Source organism: Numenius arquata, chromosome 5, assembly GCF_964106895.1.
Source record: "Numenius arquata chromosome 5, bNumArq3.hap1.1, whole genome shotgun sequence".
NCBI classification, from domain to species: domain Eukaryota; kingdom Metazoa; phylum Chordata; class Aves; order Charadriiformes; family Scolopacidae; genus Numenius; species Numenius arquata.
In genome coordinates, this window is record NC_133580.1 from 15,132,995 (window position 1) to 15,156,336 (window position 23,342).

At 36.7% G+C, this 23,342-nt stretch overlaps 1 protein-coding gene across 1 annotated transcript in view; it reads left to right on the forward strand.

The window, feature by feature from the left end:
* The window catches only part of LOC141464290 (connector enhancer of kinase suppressor of ras 2-like), a 213,283-nt gene extending 190,283 nt beyond the window's left edge, over positions 1-23,000 (forward strand). Inside the window, exons 20-25 of the mRNA XM_074147092.1 lie at positions 6,878-6,949; positions 19,021-19,091; positions 19,842-19,945; positions 21,377-21,884; positions 22,217-22,416; positions 22,785-23,000. Of these exons, the coding sequence (XP_074003193.1) occupies positions 6,878-6,949; positions 19,021-19,091; positions 19,842-19,945; positions 21,377-21,884; positions 22,217-22,416; positions 22,785-23,000 (1,171 nt within the window). The remainder of the gene's footprint in view (positions 1-6,877; positions 6,950-19,020; positions 19,092-19,841; positions 19,946-21,376; positions 21,885-22,216; positions 22,417-22,784) is intronic.
* Positions 23,001-23,342: the final 342 nt, after the last annotated feature.

The following is a 23,342-nucleotide window of genomic DNA, read 5'->3' on the forward strand; positions in this document are numbered from 1 at the left end:
CATATGCAAAATTAACATTGCATTATTGCTTATGTGCATATTTCTCCTACTGCATTATGATCCCAGTAAAAAGCATATGCTAAGCTTTGCCACCCTTAAGGCATATTCAATAACAGACACTCGCTGGAAATTGTTTGCAAGCGGTGTTGGGACTGGAATGCATAGCTGTCAAACAGCAGGTTCAACAGAGCAGTTCTAATGCTTTGAGACTAGCACTTTGCCAGTATCTTCTGAATTATTTGCGTGTCTCTTCTGTACACTGCATCTGGATTTTTAAAACTTGCTGCCATGAGGAGCTACATACTCTCTTACTAAAGCTTTCCAAGTTATAACTAAGAAACCTGAATTTTTGCTGTGCTTTTCTGATGACTAAATGCAGTTTTGGTCTGAGGAATGTAAGTCCTACAACTATGATCACGTATACAATAAAAATACTGATATGAATTACAATAGAGACTACTCATCAGAAAAACAAACCTCTTCGATTCCTTGTTCTTGTCGGGAGGTATTATTACTGTCTGTCTGAGAATTAGAAGATGGTGAATTTATACTTCTATTACTCCTTTCAGCTGAGGGTATCGCTATAGAAATTAAACATGAACTGAGCACGATAACTTCCTCTGAGGAATGAGTAGATATTAATAATGATATTGAACAAAAATACAGGAAAAATAATACCCTTTTGTTAGAATATAAAACACTTAACAAATTTCAGTGAATTAACCAAGATCAAACAGAAGGTCATTGTGCACGGCTAGAAATAGCTTCCAGAGCTTTGCTCTAAGCGTTAGAACACTTTTCCTCAGAACACTTCTTAGGGAACAATTTCTGTAGGGTGTATGCACAGGAAAAAGTCTGATTAACTAAAACTTTGCACACTACTGAAAACTGAGTACCTTCAGGCTTTGAATCCTTTCAAAAAGAGGTAGGTCCAAGGGTAAAAGAATAATGAAGATGTTAATAGTATTCCCTGTGTTCACTGAGCTGAATTTCCGGTTGATTTCTTCCTTCATGCACTATCATTTATATATTTCCCTTATCATAAAAACTACACCTTACATTTACCACTGTTTTACCTGCTCCTCTGAAAACTGCAGAGACAGTAAATGCAGTGTTAGGCTCACTAACATTTCAGTGTATCCAGCATTTGTGAGTGGGGGCCCCTGCTTGTGCTGCAGCCAGCGCTAATCCACAGCCTCTATAAGCACACTCTAAACACGTACCTGTCCCCTTCTGTCTTGTCTCACCAAGGACAGGACTGAACGCGATTGCCATGGCCTGATGCCGCAGAAAAGCTAATGGTTCTGGTGAGCCCAGGGAGAACTTCCTGGGGTTTGATTCTTCTGCATTCCTTTTACAAATAAAATGAAGGTGGTGGTGACCCATTTTGACCCAGTATATTCTGGAAAAGTTCTAAATCACGCTTCATTATTCTCTCTGCTGGACTAGAGGGCAACATTTCAGTGAGGATTTTCTTGCCTCCTTTTCAGAGAGTTAGGGAAAGACAGATTTTACAGGATCCATTCTTGCTTCTTTCCACTTTTGGCTATCTTTTTCACTGAATAGGGGTTTTTTAGTTGGTGCTGGAATGTAACCTAAAATTTATTGCAAGCTTTAAACCTGAAAATATAAATCTGGTTGCGTTGTTACTCACTTCTATATGATTGAGTCCATTTCAACATTAATGCAAAACCTAGTAAAGCAGTTACCGTGACAGTTAAATAAGGACAGGGGAAAGAAACCTAGTTCTTTCCTTTTTTACTTTTTGTTAGGTTAATTTGCTTTTAAATTAAAATTGCCTGAAAACTATGCTTAGTATTTTAGTGCATAAAGAAGTCTAGCTAAAATCACAGCGTTAGTTTTCTTTCAGCTCTCTTAAAAGAAAACTAAGAACATTTTGGTACTCAACTTGGATTTCTCCTCAAATTTCTGTTATTTTCAGAGCCATCAACGTGAAATGCTCAAACCTTAATGAACAAAAGAATTTGAAGTCTTACTAGAATAATGAATAGATTTGTCTTTTCCACTCTTCTGTCAGAAGGAGAATGCTGTTTTATAGAATGACTGATGCCCATAGTATACACTGAATGAAATAGCCTTAAGAAAGCTTTCACAAAATATGTATTAATTGAACGCATTATTCTGTATGGTTTGATGATTTGCCTCGCTAATGCATTTAATGAAGGTATCCTGAATATTATACGAATCGTGGCATTATCTCAGACTGGTTTAGCTCTCCAGGCTATATTTGGATGTAGAATGACCTTGTCCCTGTGACAGGGGGTTTCTTCCATTGACTGTGAAAAACTTTCCATTGCTTTTAGGCAACACTTGCATCTTCATGATTAAAAATGATCATACTGTATTAGAAATCTTAGTTACTTAAGTTTTTGTGTGATGTGGCATGACATGAATAACATATTATTTTCAAATATAATTATAATGCCCCATGATGAAACTGATCCACAAGGATAAAGATTAATGGAACTAGGTATATAGTTAGTGACTTAACTAGTGCTTTGCCTGAACTTTCAAGAAGTCTCCACCTAGTGAAAATTTTCATTGCATAATTAATTGCGTAATTAATGCAAATTTAGGTCTTAAATTTATGAGACCATATGCTGTACTGTTGCCACTTCATATTGAAACTGTACAGTCAGAATTCTGTATAAAATGTCATTGATATAGTATAGGTAAACATAAAGTTATATCTTCAAAGTTGCTACAGTTCCAGTATTTTTTATTACTTCTGGACTTGACAGTCTTGGTAGACAGCAAACCAAACGTGAGCCACCCGCAGGGCCCTGCAGGAAAGAAGGCAGACAGCTTCCTGGACTGTGGTAGCTGGAGGGCAGCCAACACACGAGGGAAGAGATTATTGCCTTTTACTTGGTACTCGTTACACCACATCTAGATTACTGCATCCAGTTTTGGGCCCTCCAAAACAAGACAAAGGTAAAAATATAGGTATCATTCTTCTGCATTATTCATGTTCTTCTATACATCTAGAATTATTTCCCTGGAGAGTTTTCTGTAGTTCTTAATGCTAGTGTGTCTACATGCTTCTCTAATCATAATCTTTGTGACACTTCTGGGAGATGAAGATGTATTTATTGTCATGTTTTGCAGCCCAGAAACAGAACTGCAAAACATTTAAATCAAAAGTTTCCACAGAATTGGGTTTTCCATTTCATAACAATGAAGAGCTGTTTTCTTCAGAGTTTGTAAATATATAACAGCAAAATACATTATTGCAGCTGTAAGTCCTCACCATGTCAGTATATCAGAGTATCAGGCAAAAAGATACTAAGGAATGTTCACGTAGTAACCAGTTATTAAGTCTGTTTGCTGTGACTTAGCATGTGAGAACTCCTTTATGTAAGCGGGAAGACCTGCAGCATTTAGCTGATTTGCCTTTGAAAGAACTCTTGCTCTTTCGGCGTTTTATGGCACATTCACAAATTCCATAACAACTAAGACAGAAAGTAGCCTTATGTTTTGCATAATCCTGATTCACCTCTCCAGCAAGTCTACTCTGTAACCCAATTGAGATATGGTTCCTGTGAGAATGTAATATTCAAATACATAATCATAGATTGTATCACATTACAAGAGCATAGTGGAACCAAATTTAAGATCTGTTTATCACAGTGAACTCTGAAATGTTACTCTCAAATATAACTCATATATTCATATATATTATATAACTCTGAAACATTCTAACTTTTAAAAGGTTGACTTTGAAACCCCAATATTGGCATTTTAATGCTTTTATGTATATAAATTTCCTGTCTAGGAAAATAATCCTATTTACATGTAGAAACTCCATCATGTGACATTCTAACAGGATTAATCAAGAGGATTAGGATCTTTAGATCCACCACGTAATCCTCTCCAATTTGAGTCAATACTAAAAGCTCAGAACTGGAAGATGGTTGGGCAAATGGAACACTAGAAGGTGGAGATGTTGCGGGAACTTCAGACCAACTGAAACCGGAGTGCTGATTTCGCAGTAAAATACATCCAAGAAAATAGCATATCATGCTTAAATAGTATAACAATGCAAAGGTCTTTGTTTACTTTCTATCTTGAGTATTAAAAATTAAGTTCTGTAAGGAGGTATAGTATTTATTAATTACTGTGTAATTAACAATGTGTAATGTACCACTCTAATATATGTGTCTGTGCATAAAGACGTATACAAAACTATTTCACATTTCTTACTCACAGAGAGATATCGTCTGTTTTGCTAGAGCAGTGGGAGTTGCTGGTAGTCAGCTGGCATAAGGGGAGTAAAATGTTCCCCATTCAGAAGTAGGAGGCTAAGAATGATAAGCATATTTGACAATAAAATCATACTACATTAATCGGGTAAAATAAATAATAAATTTGATTAGAGTATACTTAAAATGGTATTTATATAATGATCAAAATCTCATGCTTTAAAATCTTAAAATTCAGTATGTATAATTAACAAGCGTATGCCATCTAGTGGGCATCAGAAAAGTTTCCTCCCTCTTCAGCATTTGCCATGTACTCACTATTTTCATATGCAAAATACAAGTAGCGAGGGAGATGAGGATCTGCAGTTGAAATTATCAATGTCCAGAGGCTAAAAGAATAATTAAATACCTCTCAAGTCTTCTTTTATGGAATTAAGGTGGTTTATGACCCTCTGTGCAAAGGCAAACCTACCTTTAGGTTTCATGAGGCAAACCTCATGAAAAAGGAAACTGCACACAAATACGACTCTGCTGTTACCTCCTTCCTCTGTAAAACTTTTGTTAGGGAAGCCTCTTACTGTGTACGAATTTGTATTAGTAATATATATAAGAAAATCAGTGTGCCCAAGTGAAGCTTCTTCAGCTTTTATTTTTGTCTCTGGAAACTGCCATAAATCGTAGTAATTAATAAAACACTCATTTGCATTTAAGCTATTAATAGTAGAAAGGTTGCATCACAGGTTTTTCATAATGCCATGTGTAATGATTCCTAATCTAATTCTTACATCTGGTAATTACCATATAAATGTCAGTATTTTAATGTAAATGTTATGAATGATAATGTTGGGTTTTTTAACATTTGTGAACTAATCAAAATAATAATCTTTAATGCTTTGAGTTTGTGGTTTCCTTGATAGCAATACTGGTTTTACTTATATTGACATAAAAATTTTGTAAGAAATATGATTATTGTTCTTAACAGTTTTCAAATAACTGCTCAACTGAGGGAGATCTTAGGAATTATGCCATATAAACGCATTAATAAAAAGCATTTTTGTGTGAACTATAATCACTCATGCTGTAAGATTTTAAGCTTGATGATTATCTCAGGCATGTAGTCTGAACAGACCACAGTGTAAGTAATGAAGTCTGTCTGTAGCCAGCCTAAAGTGAGAACCAGGCCTTCTCCCATGAAATCAGTAATATAAAATGGAATGACACTGGCCAAGTGGCTGGGGAAGGAATTGACATTTGAGGAAGAGGAAGGAATATTAGCAACGCACGGAACAATGTCAGTCTTACAGCTACCTTTTGTCATCCTACTATTCAGTACCTCAGGTCAGCATAGCCAAGAATGTAGTACACTATACTACTCATACTGTACTAGTTACAAAAGTGAACCAGTAAAGACTTCTTAAATCAAGTTAAACCTGTTGTGATATGCTTTTGGAACTATTCCAGTGATTTCTAATTTAATTTGGATTTTTCAAAGAACTTAATTCTATAAATAAACTTTGCATACATTTAAAATAACCAAGGCGGGGGGAACCCCACCCCAAACAACTAGGACTTCTTCAATCAAAAGCTATCTGTGAGAACAAGCTGCAATTAAAAAAATACCTAGATACATAGAATTGACCACAAATTGTAATGTAACAACATAAGGTTTAAATTTAAATATTGGCAACTGTTATTTGCCAAGTGGAAGATGAAGAAGCATTAACTGTTAATGACTTGTGTTGATTGCAGGAAAGATACAGCAAAGATTAGTAGATTAAGATGAAATACTTGGGATATGGTTGGCTTTAGAGTAACTTGACAAAGCAATTGCTGGAATTAGAAGTGACTATTTAAAGAGTTAAGACTACCCAAGGAACAGCTTTATTATTGCCTACTTCCAAACAAAGAAAAACTGCCACTTATATGCCCTAGAACTTTCTATATTGCTTTTGTGAAACTCAAATTGAATGAAGATTATAATTACAGATTAAAAATATATTGTAGCAAATTTAGGAAACATTCCTTTATTTAAGTTTATGCTGGAGATCTTAGAGTCTTATGAATAAGTGAAGAAGTAAAGAGAATTTGAGTGCTGTATTTTAAATGTCATCTCCAGTTGAATGCAAATACTGGTTATTCATCTTTATATTTCTTCTCTTCCTCATTTATTAACATCAAATAAAATTTGGATAAATTCATGTATATTTTCAGAACCAAAGTTACAGTAAAGATATGAAACAGTTATAAGTTGGCAGCCCTCTATATTTCTTTGAGTAGGACACAAACCACAGTCATCTAAATATGTGAGAAGAGGTGGGGGATCAAACTCTTACTCCTTTAGAGAATTTCAAATTCACCCAAGAAGTTTTTAGATGTATAACATCACTGGTTATTGAAAGGATTTGCATTTCTAAGTCATTCAGGGGCTTTTGAAAATTTGCAAAGTGCCAGTTAGGCTTGCAAATGTAGATGCATTCAGGTCAGTAGGAATCCATCTGTAAGTTTACCCAGCAAGAGATTCAGGCTGAAGATACAAAATGCCTATGAAACCTGTAACATACTGAAGAATTGTAGAGCAGGTCATTTTTGTGTATTTGTAGACAAACTGTTTGAAGGAAAATGCATTTTTTAATTCTTTGTGCTTATTTTTGTAGTGCCTTCAAAGCATGCCACCCCAAAATAAAAAGTTTCTACTTTGCAACAGACTGCCTTGAAGAAATGAATAGGTAAGTTCTGTATTCTTTATCATGGTACTCCAATAATTGAGAATAATATTTCATGTCACATAGAAATGCACTCTTGGAGCATGATGGAATGCTGATTAATAGTGTTCTCAGTACAGTCCACTTAGTCCCCCCTTGATTTTAGTATGTACAGCATTACATTGTGTGGCTCATTTTATGTTTGCTGAAATTTTCTCACCTGGCACAATTCTGCAAAGGTTGAAAGTTAGTCATGTTGGTCTCATCTACACTCATTAGTATGTTTGGGTTTTAATGGTTTATCACACCTTAAACTTCTGTTAGTCAAGGCTGGGAAGATTAATGTGGAATAAAAGTTTCTTGTATATATAAGCAGTGCTGTCGTGGTTTAACCCCAGCCAGCAACTAGGACCATGCAACCGCTCCCTCGCTCCTCCCAGCTGGGATGGGGGAGAGAATCAGAAGAGTAAAAGTGAGAAAGAACTTGTGGGTTGGGATAAAGGCAGTTTAATAAGTAAAGCAAAAGCCGCACATGCAAGCAAAGCAAAACAAGGAATTAATTCATTACTTGCCATGTTCAGCCATCCCCAGGAAAGCAGGGCTCCATCACACGTAACAGTGACTTGAGAAGACGAACACCATCACTCTGAATGTCTCCCCCTTCCTTCTTCTTCCCCCAGCTTTATTGCTGAGCATGATGTCCCATGGCATGGAATAGCCCTTTGGACAGTTGGGGTCAGCTGTCCTGGCAGTGTCCCCTCCCAGCTTTTTGTGCACCCCCAGCCTACTCGCTGGTGAGGCAGTGTGAGAGCAGAAAAGGCCTTGACTGCTCAGCAACAACTGAAAAAATCGTTGTTTTCCCAACACTATTTTTATCCCAAATCCAAAACATAGCACTAACTGCTAGTAAGAAAGTCAACTCTGTCCCAGCTGAAACCATGACAAATGCATATGTACCAAAGCTCACACTGAGGAATATACCCACACAATGGGGTAAGATAGTTTTAAGGTAGCTCTGCTGATAATCCACAATAACGTCACATGACCTGAAGCCAGACAAAAGCAATTTGAAGTGATTTTTTTTTTAACAGGAATGGGATTGAACTAATGAGATGCATTTATTTTTCATGCCAGAATTTTAAAAAAGCTCAAACCCAACCCAAACCAAACCAAAACCAAAAAACCCCTAAAGAACGCAACCCCCAACAACAACAAAAAACCCCAGTAATAATTAATTTTATTCATTGCATCACTGTCCTAACAAGGAACACGAGGGAGACTAGCAAAGTTTAATTGTTGGCATTGCTGTGTGTTTTTAAATGTCCTTGGATGTGCTGGGAGGACATTCATCCTTGACTGGACAAAGCCCTGAACAACCTGATCCAACATTAAAGTTGGCCCTGCTGTGGGTGGGGGGTGGGAACAGACAACCTCCTGAGATCTCTTCTAACCTAAATTACTCTGTGCTTCTATTTTGTCATTCAGTGATGAAGGCAGAGGTTAGATAAAGGTGGAAAGGTACCTTAGATCCTCAGAGTCAAATGTTCTACCTCCTTCTGTTACTTGAGTGATTTGTTTATTCCCAGCTGATGTAAAAAGCAAGGACACATGGGACAATGTTACCATACTTTGAAGTCTTAAATCTTTCCTGGCACAGACTGCTAAAACTTTGAGATTTAGTTCTTTCTATTCACAGACTTAGAAAGACACAACTACCTCAGGATACAGATGGACTTTTTCCTTTGGAATACTAACGTCCACAAACTATTTTTAAATTGAACATCTATATTCTGTAATTTACATGGCTCTTCAAGAAATAGTGTATTTGATGTATAAGACTGACTGTATTGAAACATTTCAGGGCAGTTCATCATCCACTGATGATGATGAGGAGGTTCAGTTCTCAGGAGCACCTCGCTGTGGCTAGCTGTCATTTTTAGCATCTAAATTCGCTGGAAAATATTTTTTCCAGTGTTAATAATGTTTCATTGTTCAGGAATGTAACATGGCTGAGCTTTGTTTGATCCAAAATTGACATGAGGATCTTCTACTATTTTTAACTATGAATGGTTTCTGCCTTGATTTTAGGTACTTTGATAGGTATGATCTGTTGAAGATAGGTATGATCATTGATCATATCTTTCTATTATACTATAAAATGTTTTGACTCAAGGAAAACCAGGAAGTCTTGACATATGTTCAATAAACTGCTCTTACAATATTCATTGATTTTTCTACACTGAGGAGCCAACGAAGCTGTCTCTATGACAGTTTACAGCCTTCATGGAGAGTAAGAGTTGGAAAGGTGCCAGGATATTTTTTCATATACTCTATGATAGTTTGAAATTTACAAGAGACTTCTTCCTGACATTTTGGGTTTTCTTCCCATGAGAAAAGACAATGGGTGAACTTCCTCTTGATGTATTTTTATGCAGTATTTTTCCTTCAGAAATGCTCTTCCTGTAGGGTAATTGTAATTCGCTCCTCAGCCCGGATGATGGATTACTGTGCTACCTCTGTAAAATCCCTGGGCATCCCCTGCAGCCCTTACGTGCTTTCTGGAATACCTTCTCCCAGATATCCTGTGTGAAACTTGAAATGAGTAAGCAAGATTCATAGATGAAAAATGTACTTAAAATACTAATTTCCCAAATCTCTGTCTTCCCAGCAAATTGCTAACCATGTAATCTGAGGAAATAGGGCAAATACTCTGCATGGTACCTCACACTCCTGCTGCCACCGCAAAATTTAACTGGATTTTCTCTGCTGACAGAAGGGTACAGAAGGCTGTGCTGAAAAGTAAAGCTGAAAAAAAATATGGAGAGGAACACAGCATTTGTTTATTCACTATGTGGGGAACATAAACCCTTTCTTTAACTGCATTTACCACCAGCTTTTGTTTCAACAGCCATTTTTACAGTTTCTTACTTCAGATTCACTGTTTAATAATTTTTTTCCACTCCAGAATATTTTAACCTGCCTTTAATATTGCATTGCTGTTGAAAGAATTGTTTACCAATGAGTAGTAATTGATTTGTGTGTAGCGGATAGAGTTACTCTCTTGTAGCTGTATTTTGCCTGCTGTGTTGCATGGTGCAGGCTGCAGTTTGCAAAATTGATGCTCATGCTGTTTTGTCAGGTCTTACATGAGCATAGTTGTGTTCTTAGAAATGAATTAATAATGAAATTGATGAGCTCATCTTTCGCTTGCCACGGTCACGGGGTACTCCAAGCTTGTTAAAGGCCTTATTTCCCAGAGGTGCTTCATCTATTACCATACCATGCATAACCTGTTTATGGCCTTAATACTCCTAAGGAAATCAGCATTGAATTTAATATTCAGTTGTTTTACAATATCTACTTTATTTAAAACTTTCATGTGATTGAAGTATGCGATGCAGTGCATTTACAATCTCCTCATGGACTCCAAATATTAAATTAAAAAAGGTTCCTATTTTAGGCTGAATAATTTGATCACATTTGATTTGAATAACTGGGTTAACTTTGCAATTTTAATAACTCCCATAAATTTTTTGCATTCATTCAAAAAATATAACAAATATCTTCTAGCCACTGAAACTGAATGATGATTGATTTTATGGGGTCACTTCCAATGTTTTCCAAGTAAAGACCTGAAAGATTCTGGACTCTTTTCAGTGGTTTCCAGCGATAGGACGAGGGGCAACGGGCACAAGCTGGAACATAGGAAGTTCCATTTAAATATGAGGAGAAACTTCTTTCCAGTGAGGGTGACAGAGCCCTGGAACAGGCTGCCCAGGGAGGTTGTGGAGTCCCCTTCTCTGGAGATTTTCAAGACCTGCCATGATGCAGTCCTGAGTAATGTGCTCTAGGCAATCCTGCTTCAGCAGGGGAGTTGGACTAGGTGATCTCTAGAGGTCCCTTCCAATTCTGAGAATTCCGTGATTCTAACATGATATTTCTCTTAAAAAGAAACTGTTTGAAAATCTAAGTATTCTGAATTAAATCTCTATTGATTATAAGCAAATTTCAGGGTGCATATCCTCTGTATTTTTACGTATGGGATATAACAAAGCAAGTTACTCAAGGTTTTTCTTAAACCATCCTGTTTATTACTGAAGTTCATTCAGCTGTCTTCCTTAAATTTGGGGCATGTAAGTCTCCTTTACTGATCTTGGCCAACTCAGATGGTAGGCCAGTATTAATGCATCTTTTACAGTTTTTATTTTCTTTCAAACTTATCTTACAAATAAGCTAACACCTGGGAAAAGATCTTGACAGCTAAAAATTTCAGACATATGCCCATATTAGACATTGCCCCTCTTAAACAAGAGTTCCTGAAGAAACGAGCAGGAGAGTAATCACATCAGATCTGTCTGTACTAATTTAATAGTTCTTTAAGAAATAGAGCCAAGTAAGTTATTAAAGAGCTCTTACTTCCCAGTCCCTTACCAGCCAAAAAGCAAAGAGAGAATTCCGCAGAATATGAAAGGTACTTTTCAAATTGAAATCCCTGAAATGGAGCTTCCCAATGGTGTTGTAAGTAAATAAACAGCAGGTTTTCCCCTTCTTCCTTTATGTTCCTATACACTTGTTTCAAATCCAGGAAAAATAGTCTATGCCTGAGGCCATTTCAGTCCTCTAATTTATTGTTCTCACGTAAAAGCTCCTAAGTTGCAGCACAAGTAAAACAATTTTCTGATCCGAATTAGCTGCAGGCCCCAGAGACTGGATGAAACCATGATGTATATGGGAATGAACAGCGCAATAGTAGCGCTACGGTGCTCCATGTGGGCAAAATACTACACCAGGAATTTCTAGTACAGAGCTGTAAGTCTTCAAAATGTCCTTTTTTTGGCTAGCCACCGAACTCCTCCTTTCTGCAGTTAATGGACTATTTGCCATAAACTTGTGAACTACCATTTCCCCCTTAATACGTTTGAGAACCACTGGCTTATACCATTACACTATAGGAGTTCAAAGGAGTTTACAGCACACAATTGCAATTATCCAGTATGCAGTCCAAATTAGCATTCAGGTGTGAATTTATCCCTAACGCACAGAAGTTAGGATTTGCATCGGCTTTCTGTACTAGTTTAAATTACAAAATTAACTTAATCAAATTCTGCTGTAAATAATACCGTTGTGAATTGTTATAGTTCTTCTGGGAGCTGAACAGTTCAACTGCATTTAATATAGGAGATTTTGTGATTACAGTACTGTACCTCTTAGTGATGAATGCGCATGCATTACAGTCACATATTGTGGTGTTATACCGAAGGCACTAAGTTAACACTGCAAAATGTGAAGTTTTTACATAATTATTTAAATAAGTTGGGCATTTAATGGTATTGTTTGGCCTATTTGATCTGATTTCTTTAAGAGTATTTGGAAGTAGAATTATATAATTTTATGATAAATCTTCCCATCTCTTAAAAAAAAAATCCTGAGACCCCCCAAACCCCACCCATACTTTTTCAGCCATACTAAACTCAGTACTCTTGCTCATAAAGAATGTTTCAGTTCTCCAAAGCTTTCTTTTAGGCCAGTCATTGGGTGAAAGCTAGGGTAAAAGCTTGAGTAGCTGAGTAAAATTACAGCATGCATTAAATGTTAAGAAATCCTGGCTTGGATTCACTTTTACAGCCTTTTATCCCTTACCAGTACGAATGGTAGAAAGGCGGGAGAATACAACGTGGTTGCAGGTGCTGAAGCCACAGATAATGTCAGTCAGTATAGGAACAGTAGGTGAATGCAGTAGCTAGTGCTTGCCTGTGAGTGGATGCCCAGAAAGTTTGGTGAATTATCCAGAGTAATACGGTAAATCCAATAGGACAAGGTTTTACAGTGGGGAGAAGTCCGGTAGCTGCATTTGACTAATGAGGAAAATATCTTACTGTCATCTTAATAGATTCCTTTAAGTATCAGCTTGAAACTCCAAGCTTGGCGTAACAATGGCTGACTTCTTGATTTGCCGAAGTGATGTTAGTGCTGCCACAAGCTTGTTTGTAAATGGCTTTGAAAATTGGCATGAGAAGTTCCAGTTGGGTGAGGTTTTTGACTGTTTTAGTAGATTTTCTTAGGGCTTATTATTGGTTTTATTTGAAATTATAGTCTCTTATAAAGTTATTGTGTGCATAATCTCTGGGATACACAACTATATTTATACAGTGAGATGCTATTTCATTTGTTACCAGAAGGATAATTTATTTGCTACAGAAGTAGTGACGTTTTTTGTCTATCATCCGCTGGGAAAAAAAACCAACCCTAAAACACCAAACCAGACTTGTGACTACAAAGTGGTGCATTTGGTTGACAGGGTGAACTTAAAAAAAAAAAAAAAAAAAAAGAAGTTAAAAAAAATTCCCATTAAGTGCATGAAGTAGATGCACATGCAAAGAGGACATAAATTGCTATGGTTCACTTGTCAACTCTTATGCTGTCTGGGGCTTTTTTCATATTTTTCCAGCCTGACAAATCTAAGAAGACAATGCATGAAACAAGATCAACAGAGTCATGTCAAATTATCAAATCAGAGCGTACTTACAGTTTATCCCATGAACGATTTTACTTAACAAATTCCAGCAACTGTGACAAATAAAATAGTAGAAATACAGGCTGCTGAGAGCTGATATATTTGGAGAGATGAGCTCATTGAGAAGTCTCTGCTCAGCATTATATTTCACTGTGAGACATCAGTTACATTTTTGGGCTTCTTCTGTGTGGAGAAAAATAAATGTATCTTTTTAGCCATACCTATTACAGGAACCTTTATTCTGTTAAATTAATATATTACCTGTATAATCTTAGAAAATAGTGAAAATAATTTACTGTAGGAATGAAAACGGGAAACATACTGATTTTTTTAGGTGTCCAGTAAGTAAGAAGCCAACATAGGAAGTACAGAATAAATTTAAAAATATAATTTTGTATTGCAAAGAATTTTGTGGTGAACTCTGGAATCCAGTTATCACACTGATATAATACAAAGTTTTGAATCAGGAAGTAAATATAAATTGCCCTGAATAAATTCTTTGTATGAAATAAAGGGTTCAAGGGAAGCTGTATTTTAATCGACTTAAAGATAACTTGATTAAAAGTCAAATTTAACTTCCACTTCCATTCTGGTTTTTCCTTTTAAACAATTAATCTCAAATGTAGGTGCAATCTCAAAAGTGAAGAAAGATATATTCTTGCTCAGAAACACTTAGAATCCAAACCTCAGGTGACATACAAGTGCAACTATTAATCAATTAAAAGATGCAAGAAAGACAGGAAATACGTAACTGTTTATTCATTCTATCTTTTAATGCCTCAGTATTTCATTGGTTTCATTTTTAAGGGAACATTTAACAGAAAGAAATAGTGAAAGTGGATAGACACTTTCTTGAATTTATTTCTTTTTAGGATATATCCGTTATTTACTTTTTCACCTGAATTAAATAGTTTCTTCTATATAGCAGCTGTCTTGTCTATGCAAAAAGTGTATCCAGTGTTAAGGATATTAGCATATAAAATTCATTTGAACCACAGAAACTCCCTACTTCCTGACCTGTTCTCAATGGATTTATGGTACAGTTTTAACTATAACCCTAAAAATAACAGCCTTGCATCCATTTAAAAAAAAAAATGGTTACCTTCTTGCCTTGGTTTTTTATTCTCCTACACTAAACATAATAGTAATTTCCAATTTGTTATAACTGAGATTGCCCAAGTGGTTTTGGGTTTGTTACCTGTGCTATTTTACTCTGGGCTGTAGAAAGGAATAGCCAAGTGGGTAAAGTCTGATGCCACTGTGAAAACCACTGTTGCCTCAATCCCAGAACCTCAGACTGACCTTGGGCTGGCTCATCACCCTGCTCGGCAGGAGGAAATTATAACGGTCAATAAACAGAAACTGACTGCATTTGTACAATGGGTGATGGCATATTCTTGTTTTTAATACAGCGTGTTACTGCAGTGAAGCTGTATGAAATTGTTTCCCTGGCTGTTTGGTCCCCTTTAACATTTTCCAGTCTTTTCATTAAATGATCACTAAGAAAATGTGCTCCCGACTCCTGACAATTCGGGGTATTTCAAGCATGACTCACTCTTCACTATCAAGTTTTGATTATTGTCACAGCTACTTAGTTCATCACTGCCCTCAGTGCCTTTGTAATCATCACTTTCCAGGCCTGGGGGCAGAATCAGACTCTCAGGAGAGGCCCTGGGCTGTAATCCCCTGGTACTAACCAGAATTATCTCAGTAAATTTAACTTAACTTCCTGCCATGCAGCTCTATTTTATCCCAAAGCAATGACAACGGTGCCTGTTTGTAATCAACAGAATTAATTAAAGCCAAGTCTGATTTATTTAGAATTTAAACCATTGAGGCAAAGCACAAAACTTACTCGTGTATTTAGGTGACTTGACGCTTACCTTTCCCTGCATTTGGTTCACTAACGTACAAGCAATAAAAAATAGTTATACACTTCTTGGTCTCTTATAAGTTGTAACAATGTACCTCAGTAAAAGAGATATAATATCTCAAGGAGATCTTGTACAATATTGAAGGTAAAATGTTGTAGCAAAGTATCCTTGTGATATTTAGTATGGCTCCGTGTCATCACAACTAATCTCTATCAAGAATGCAAGCCCTGTGGTTTGTCGAGTGGCCTAGACTCAAGCTTAGTGAGACATGCCGTTCAAGTTGTTTAATTATCAAAAGAAACGACTTGTTAAAATTATTAAAGAAAGAAGGTAGGGTTTTTTGGAGGAAGAGGAGTCCAACTTTCTGCCTTGGGGGCCAAGATATATAGAGGTGTACATGTAGGATTGCTGTACGTGTACCTGCCAGAATATCTCGCGTCTTTTTGTGATCACATGAAATTGAAAGAGCTATTGGACGTACAGCTATATAAACCAAATTAGACAAACGATCTCCTGGTTTTTTTTTCACTTTAGCTGCTTGTCAGGTGTAGCATATAGTCTTGCATTGCACGTCTGTCAATTAAACATGTAGTCAACTGTCCCTTAAAGTGCCCAGTTCTGACACTCCCATTGCCTTCCTGAAACCTGACATTTGCCTACAAGGCATTCAGTGCAGAGTTCAGAACCAAATGGCTGAGTTTCCAAGCTTTCCAAAGAGAACTTTTTATAACCTTGACTGCCTGTTTTCTTAAAAATGAAAGTGGTTTGCTCATCAAGTAAATTCATCAAGTTTACACAGTGTTCCTTTTGAACTGAGTTTGCATTTCCTTGGAAAAAAAATTGTTAACTCTAAGAAAAGGATCTGTAATCTCAGCACTGCTGTAACTCCTGATTAACCTCAAAAACATTCACTCGTGCCTTTTTTAAAACCACAAAACCTAAAATTGAGACTTTTTTTGCTTTTATCAGAAGAGATTTTACCATTATAAGCCACTGAATGTCATCAGATAACCCTTTTGTTGTCTTGACAAAGAGCTAACTCTAAATTGTGGCAAATGAGGTAAGAAAGTATTTGTAACTATAGCTGAGGTCTTCTTGCCCTTTGGAAGAGGAAAGTCTGAGCAGTCTTAGAAAAGGAAGATTACCTTCTGCTAATTCCAGATTTGGACATTGAGGCCATATGAGTAAAGCCGATACTCTGTGTATTCTAAGAATAACTTGAAGGTTAATATTAATGCTTTGACTGTTACCTACATAAGCTTCCAAGATTTGAAAACCCTCAAATTAAAAATGAGCAACAAGATAACTGGCAAGAAATTTAAGACAATAAAAAATTCCATGCACTGACCATGAATACAGTGGAGTTTGTTTTAATTTTGAAAATGGTAACGAGTCCTGATTTATCGCTGGTGGTTAAGCAGAACCTTAGTTGATGTCACTGAGGCATTCTGCTTAATTGCCAAAGGCATATGGTGAAGTATGACTAAAACTGCTTTGCTCCAGTGCAAATGAGTTTAGGAATTCAGGAACAACTGTTGAAAAAATAGTGAATGCAAATGCTTAATAACGAGAGAGGGTATGATGTCACTTCAAGCACTGCAATAAAGAATATGCCTTTCAAGAGAAGCAAATGTCAAGTGATCAGCATGCTGTTTGTTGAATGAAATTATGCTGGTGAGCACTGTGAAAGAGCTTCTCTGTAGTCCTGTTAATCCATTTGAAATTTGCTTCCTTCGTGGTAAAGATGAGTTACTGACATGCTGACACAAACAGTGTCTCTGTAAGCAGTCCTAACCCTGCAGTTGATACTTGTGAAAACTAACCATCATTTCCATTTTTGTTTCCAATTTGCTCGTTTCTGTTTTCATACTGAAAGGCAAAGCAATATTCTTGTGCAATTCTTTATATTTTCATAGTTTTGCAAGTAAATTAACCCAGTAACAATTCCGAGTAAGTAGTAAATGGTGTTGTCCCCTTTGGATACTTAGGAAAGTCATAACATATGTAGAACGATTTGCTGAAGGGCGTGCAATGAGTCAGTGTTATATCCAATATTACAGATTAAGATCATTGCTCTGAGCAACTGCGGAGTGTTGCTTGGAGCAGGAGATCAATATGTGCTGAACTCTGTGCTATTTTTAGCAGAGAGTTCACTCTTCCTTCATTTTCTGCCTCCTTGCTGTGTATACTGTCTTCCACCTACTGTGGAAGACCAATAACACATTCACGTGTGCCCTTAGAAGCTTTTTTCCCTGTTCTAGTACACGCGAGAAAGAATTACACTGAGTAGTTAACATGTTCTAATCTGCAAAAAACTTGTCCTTATGATATAGTATGTATTGTTTACTAGTATCTTTCTTGAGGTCTTTGAAAGATGTTTTTGTCATTATACAATTCATCGACCAAGAACATAATTATTAACAAATGTTGTTGCCACGTTGAAAAAGAAAAAAGAGCTGCTTCTAGAAAACGCTTAAGTGCAGTATACAAGGAAATTAATGACATAGTAAATAATTAAGTCACTGAGTAAGGGAATACTTAAGAATGGATCCCAATTATTACAGATGTCTATTCATAGGGCTTTTTTCTTCGGTTATATTTCCTTGTTGATTGTAATAAGCTGATTCTTGGTTTTCCATGTGCTGAAGATTAAGAAGTGACTTTCCTCTCTATGTGTTAATTTCCTTTCTTCCTGTCTTGCAATTATATATTGCACAAACATTCAGTGATCTTATATAAAGAAAACTCTAAAGGTATTTTCCCCAAAATAAACTATAATATTTTCCTAATGAAACAAATCTTATTTTTGATCAAATTAATTAATTTGGGGGCAAAAAAGAAACCAGAACATCCAATGTGAAATGCAAATATTGAAGTACTTTAAATTTACCAAGTCTTATTTTAGAAACCTAAGATTCTGTATTTAAAAAAAAAAAAAGGAAAATAATGTTTATATTGCAGCTCAAGAAACCTAAACATTTATATCACCAGTATCATGAATGTAGCAGACTACCAAATAACCAGTCATAGTCTGTTTCAGCTTTTTGAGTATACAAATTTAATGCAACTTATTTCCTAATACAGGTTTTCATAGAATTTATTATCATAACTCTATCTTATTTTGTAGTATTTTGGAATTCATGCAAGTTCTTGAAATTAATAGAAGTAGCAATCAGAATAAATGCAATATGCTCCTTTACATGATGTCTCTGGAAACCGTTCCACACAAATGGTTTGTAGATGCAACTTAGAGAGGGTTTGAGTCTGCTCAGGTGGAGACAGAGCTCGACGTTCTTTGTTCTACACAGACTATTCTAAAAATGTTGTGTAGTCGTTGCTACAGTTAGCCTATTAGTATGTAGGCTCCACATTGTCTTGATGACACTGATGTCACGATTCTTCAGTTTTCTAGGCAGCAGAATAAAATGCAGTGAGTCTGATACTCCACTAGGAAAATGTGCTCCAGCAGATGTGAATAGAAGTCCAGAAGCACATCTGCATTACACATGAACTGGAACATCCCTCACTTAAAATTGTTAACCACAGAACACTTCTGAATCAGGATTTTAACAGCCTGAACAATGTTCAGTTTTTGGACTAAGCATTATCTCTGACTTTTCCAAATGTTAAGAATGTGTGTGCCCTCACATTTACACTAGATGTTCCTTTTAAGTATCTCATTTCCTCATTGTTTATTGTTCTATTAGATGGATGAATCGTTTGGGTCTTGCAGCAATTGGTTACACCCCTGATGACAAGGATATTCATCCAGATGAAGGTAATGCTTCAGAGATTATAATTAGAAGAGAGCAGGGAGTACAAATCTGTTCATTATTTGAACAAAGTTGTAGATGTCATAAGTGACATCTTTATTAACATATGTGCCGTGTCTTTTAAAAATACCATTTTTCATAAGAATCGATATTCTTTAAGACTTTATTTGTGCTACCACCAAAGAAAATAAAACCCTGAGTAATAATTTTAAGAAATATTTAAAACAAGTGATAAAGAGAATGCAAGGTTCAGGGTGAGGTGTGATCTCCCAGATCAGAGACATCAGCTATGCTCGTCACCCTAGAGCAAGTGAAGATGTCACAAACACAGGTCAAAATGTGCTTTAGAACTGTATCTGCATCTCCTGAGCTCCGATGCCAGCCTTGCCTTTTTCACCATCGCCCGTGGTAGAACCTATTATACTAACTAAATTAAGTGTTGAGGCTCGGCTCTACTTCGGCATCTAGAATGAAGTTGCACTTTGAAAGTCTGTGACCAGAAGCTGGTTTTTATGTACAGTGGGAGTTAGGTGCTTACCTGCTTTCTGTGATGCTCTCCCGAAACACTGGAAGGTTCTTCCACATATCTGTGTATCTTAGGTCCCAGACATTCTCACAAGTCTGTTCCTTAGTGACTGCCAAGCCACTTTGGTGACTGTGAAATGTTCACCTTTGCATGCTAATGATATTTTTAAAATGTGGGACCCGGTTTCTTGTTGAAAAGCACATGAGTGAAACCCAGGGTGTTTTGTTAGCAGATTACTGGAGTGAAAGTGACCAGGATGACATCGACGGCTCTTTAACCCTGAAGCAGGAAGGCTCTTCAACACTGTGTGACACCTATCATCGAACACCCTCGGTGAGTTATAAATATTGCATTTTACAGTAGGTCACAAATAAATATCTGTGTGCCTTCATTTGCATTTTCCTTCTTTTGGAACATTTAATTACCATAAAGGCAGAACAAAGATGGATCTCATTGTAAGAATGAAATTACTGCTGTTCCTCATGAGCTAAGGCCTGAAGGATTCGATAACAAGGCAGTTACAAAGGAAGGAGAGGTAAATCCTTACACAGATATGTCACCAGACTGTAAATATGACATTTTTTTTGGATTTGGGAGCTTACACCTAATAAGAACAGAATATTCAAATGTTGACTTTACTTCAGAATATGAAAAGAATGTGGTGACTGGGACAGTCTGTATTAACTGAGACTGTTTTACAAGTATGATATGGGATACTGGATGCTAGAGGTTAAGATCAGATCACATTCATGAGGTAATCGTGTTTTAGTACAAACTTCAAGAACATGTCTTTAGAGGCAAGGGTTTTCTACAAAATAATCATTGTATACAATACCAAAGTAGTGATAGTGTTTTCTGTTGGTGTCGTAAGATGTTAAGTAGCTGAAAAAAAAGCTTCTAATATATTGTGTACAGACAGATTTTGATAACTGAGGGAAAAAAAAATTATGTATATGAAGAAGCTCTAGTAGCAAATAAGAACATTTCTATTATACAGATCATAGACAGGCTGTGATAATTACCTGTTTCTAAGCGCAGATAGGACTGTTCTCTATTTTTCTTTCAGATTTTTCTTCAGCGTGAATGACACGATCCTCACACAGCCAGAACCAAAGAAAGAGTGACTGAGACAACAGCATCACATGGGTGAAGTTCAGACTGATTTTCACCCATGTGATGCTGTTTTATCAACTGGGATACAGGTTAAGCCCCTCCCTTTCTGTTTTTCCACTTTTTTGCCTTTCTCTTTGTTTTTTAACTAAAATTATACACAGACCCAGCAGAATTAATTAAAATAATTTGAGAAGTTCAGCAGTCCTGCAAAATTCAAAAAACTTCCTGGACGCTGAAGTCTTTTTTTTCTATTTGGCTGGATACTTATGCTCAAAAAAAAAAAAAAAAGGAAATCCAATTACGGTTTCTTTTGGGGACTTTCATGTCTTCACAGCACACTGCTGGACTGAGTGTAAACTGGACAGGTCTTCAGGAAACCTGTACCGGGATTATACTGTTCTTTCCAGCAGGAGTTGCTCATGGGCAGAGAATGTGCAAAACAAGAATAGGGAGTGGTAAAAACATAGCACTTGCATAAAAGATCTCACTGCTAGTTATGTTCTGTTTACCGAGGTTCACATTATGACATACCAAAACACACACATCAGTCCATTTTATTAGTATACATCATATAATGTTCTATGCTATAGTCATTTTCTTGGGTCTGTTCAAAACGTTGTCTTATAGTCAGATACTTTTGTATCTTTTCAGGTGAATTCTTCAAGTCCATTCCCTGAAGCCAAACACGGTAGACACTTTTCAAGTGAATCAACATATTCTCATTCTTCAGCCGAGGACTCTCGACAAGATGTAGCAGGAAGCACCCACTCCTCAGGATGCAGACCCCCCTACCGAGAAAGACGCTCCTGGCAGGATCTGATAGAGACTCCATTAACCAGTTCAGGGCTCCATTTTCTGCAGACTGTTCCTCCTGATGCAGAGTACATGAGTGGCCGGCCTGGAATGTCACCCGACAAACGAAGACAAGCAACGCTACCAGTACAAAGGCGTCATAATTACGAGCAGGATGGGCCTTTCCCTTTGGTGGAATGTCAAAGGGGACATAGCTCCCATAGCAGACCACAGAAGCAACGTAGTCAAAGCCTTCCCCGAAACCGAGATGTCAGGGGTAAGGCACACATACAGTGCATAGAAGGAACAGATGACAAGCTGGAAGAGAAAGTTCCTATTAGAAGGCATAATAGTTTCTGTGCAGAAGGTAAGCTTTTGGAGATGCTGTGGTCCTCTTTACTGCCATTGAAAGCCAGAGACATACCGCCATTATTTTCAGCAAGGTTTTTGTGGTTGAACTGTTACGTGTTGGCAAATTCATCAGTCACTACACAGGAGCTTGCACTTAAAATGCTTGATTGTAGTGTTAGGAATATAGCTTTGGGACTGCTCAAAATATTCTTGTTTTACCAAAACAAAAACTGGAAAACTGTGTTATAGGGTTCCTTTATACATGAATTCGCAATAGTTCTTCCTGATTTTAGAGACTTCATCTGAATGGTTAAATTTGTTGTTAGAATTCTTTATCTTTTCTTTCAGAAAATATAAAAGAGATTGGAGAACATACAGATGGTCTGCAAGAACTATACAAATCTCTGGAACAAGCTAGTTTGTCAGCCTTTGGAGAGCAGCGTCCTTCCACCAAGCAGGAGTTCCGCAGGTCTTTTGTAAAGCGATGTAATGATCCGGTTATCAATGAAAAGCTTCACCACATCAGAGTTCTCAAGAGCACTTTAAAAGTAAGGCTGTATCGTTAATTTTGTGTATAAGCAATATAAACTAGCGAAAGTATAATTAATGTTTTCAATGCATGAGGCTTTCTTTGAGCTTTGGAATTAAGTTCCAAAGAACTAAAAATACTTGAAAGCAAACATGTTCCAGCTTAAGGAAAAAAAAAAAACTATTTGGTATTCTTTATAGGCATGTTGTAGAAAGTGCCAAGTCAGTTTAAGCTGTAATAGTTCCTGAATATAGGTAAAAGATCAAGTGTCCATAGTAGTTTCCCTAGCACTTTGCATTAAAATGAAAGAAGAAATGTAGTGGCGAAATACAAAATGTGACATAAATTTCACTTTGACATGTATCGTGTCTTTCTGGAATTTGACAGGCGAAGGAAGGGGACCTCACAGTTATCAACAGCCTTCTGGATGATCCCAACTTAACATCAAAGAAGTTTAAAGATTGGAAACTAAAGAACTATGAATTTTTCCTGGACATTTGTGAGTACAGTGCTGCTGTGAAATCTCAAAATGGAGCCTCTGAACTTGCAACATCAGCACCAATGCTGACACACACACACTCGTTCATTGAAACTCACGTGTGACAGGACTCATATCCTGAATAATTGCTGGGTGCCATGAAAAAGCGAATAAGACAAACACTGTAATATTTATTGATAATGTACTCAGCAGTACTGTAAATAAGTTGGGTAAGAGACTAGCGCCACAGGATGCCTACTACATTGCATGATAAGACAATAAGATTCTTTATGAATTTTTTTTTTGTTTGCTATTATCGACCAATGTCCGTATCAAGCTCTGCATTAGAAAGAAGACGTGCAGAAGTGTAACTGAAAATAAATACCAGTATATTTAAAGTACTGTACTAAAACTAAGCTTATAGTATGAGCTCCTACAATCATTTTATATATTTAGATATTTATAAA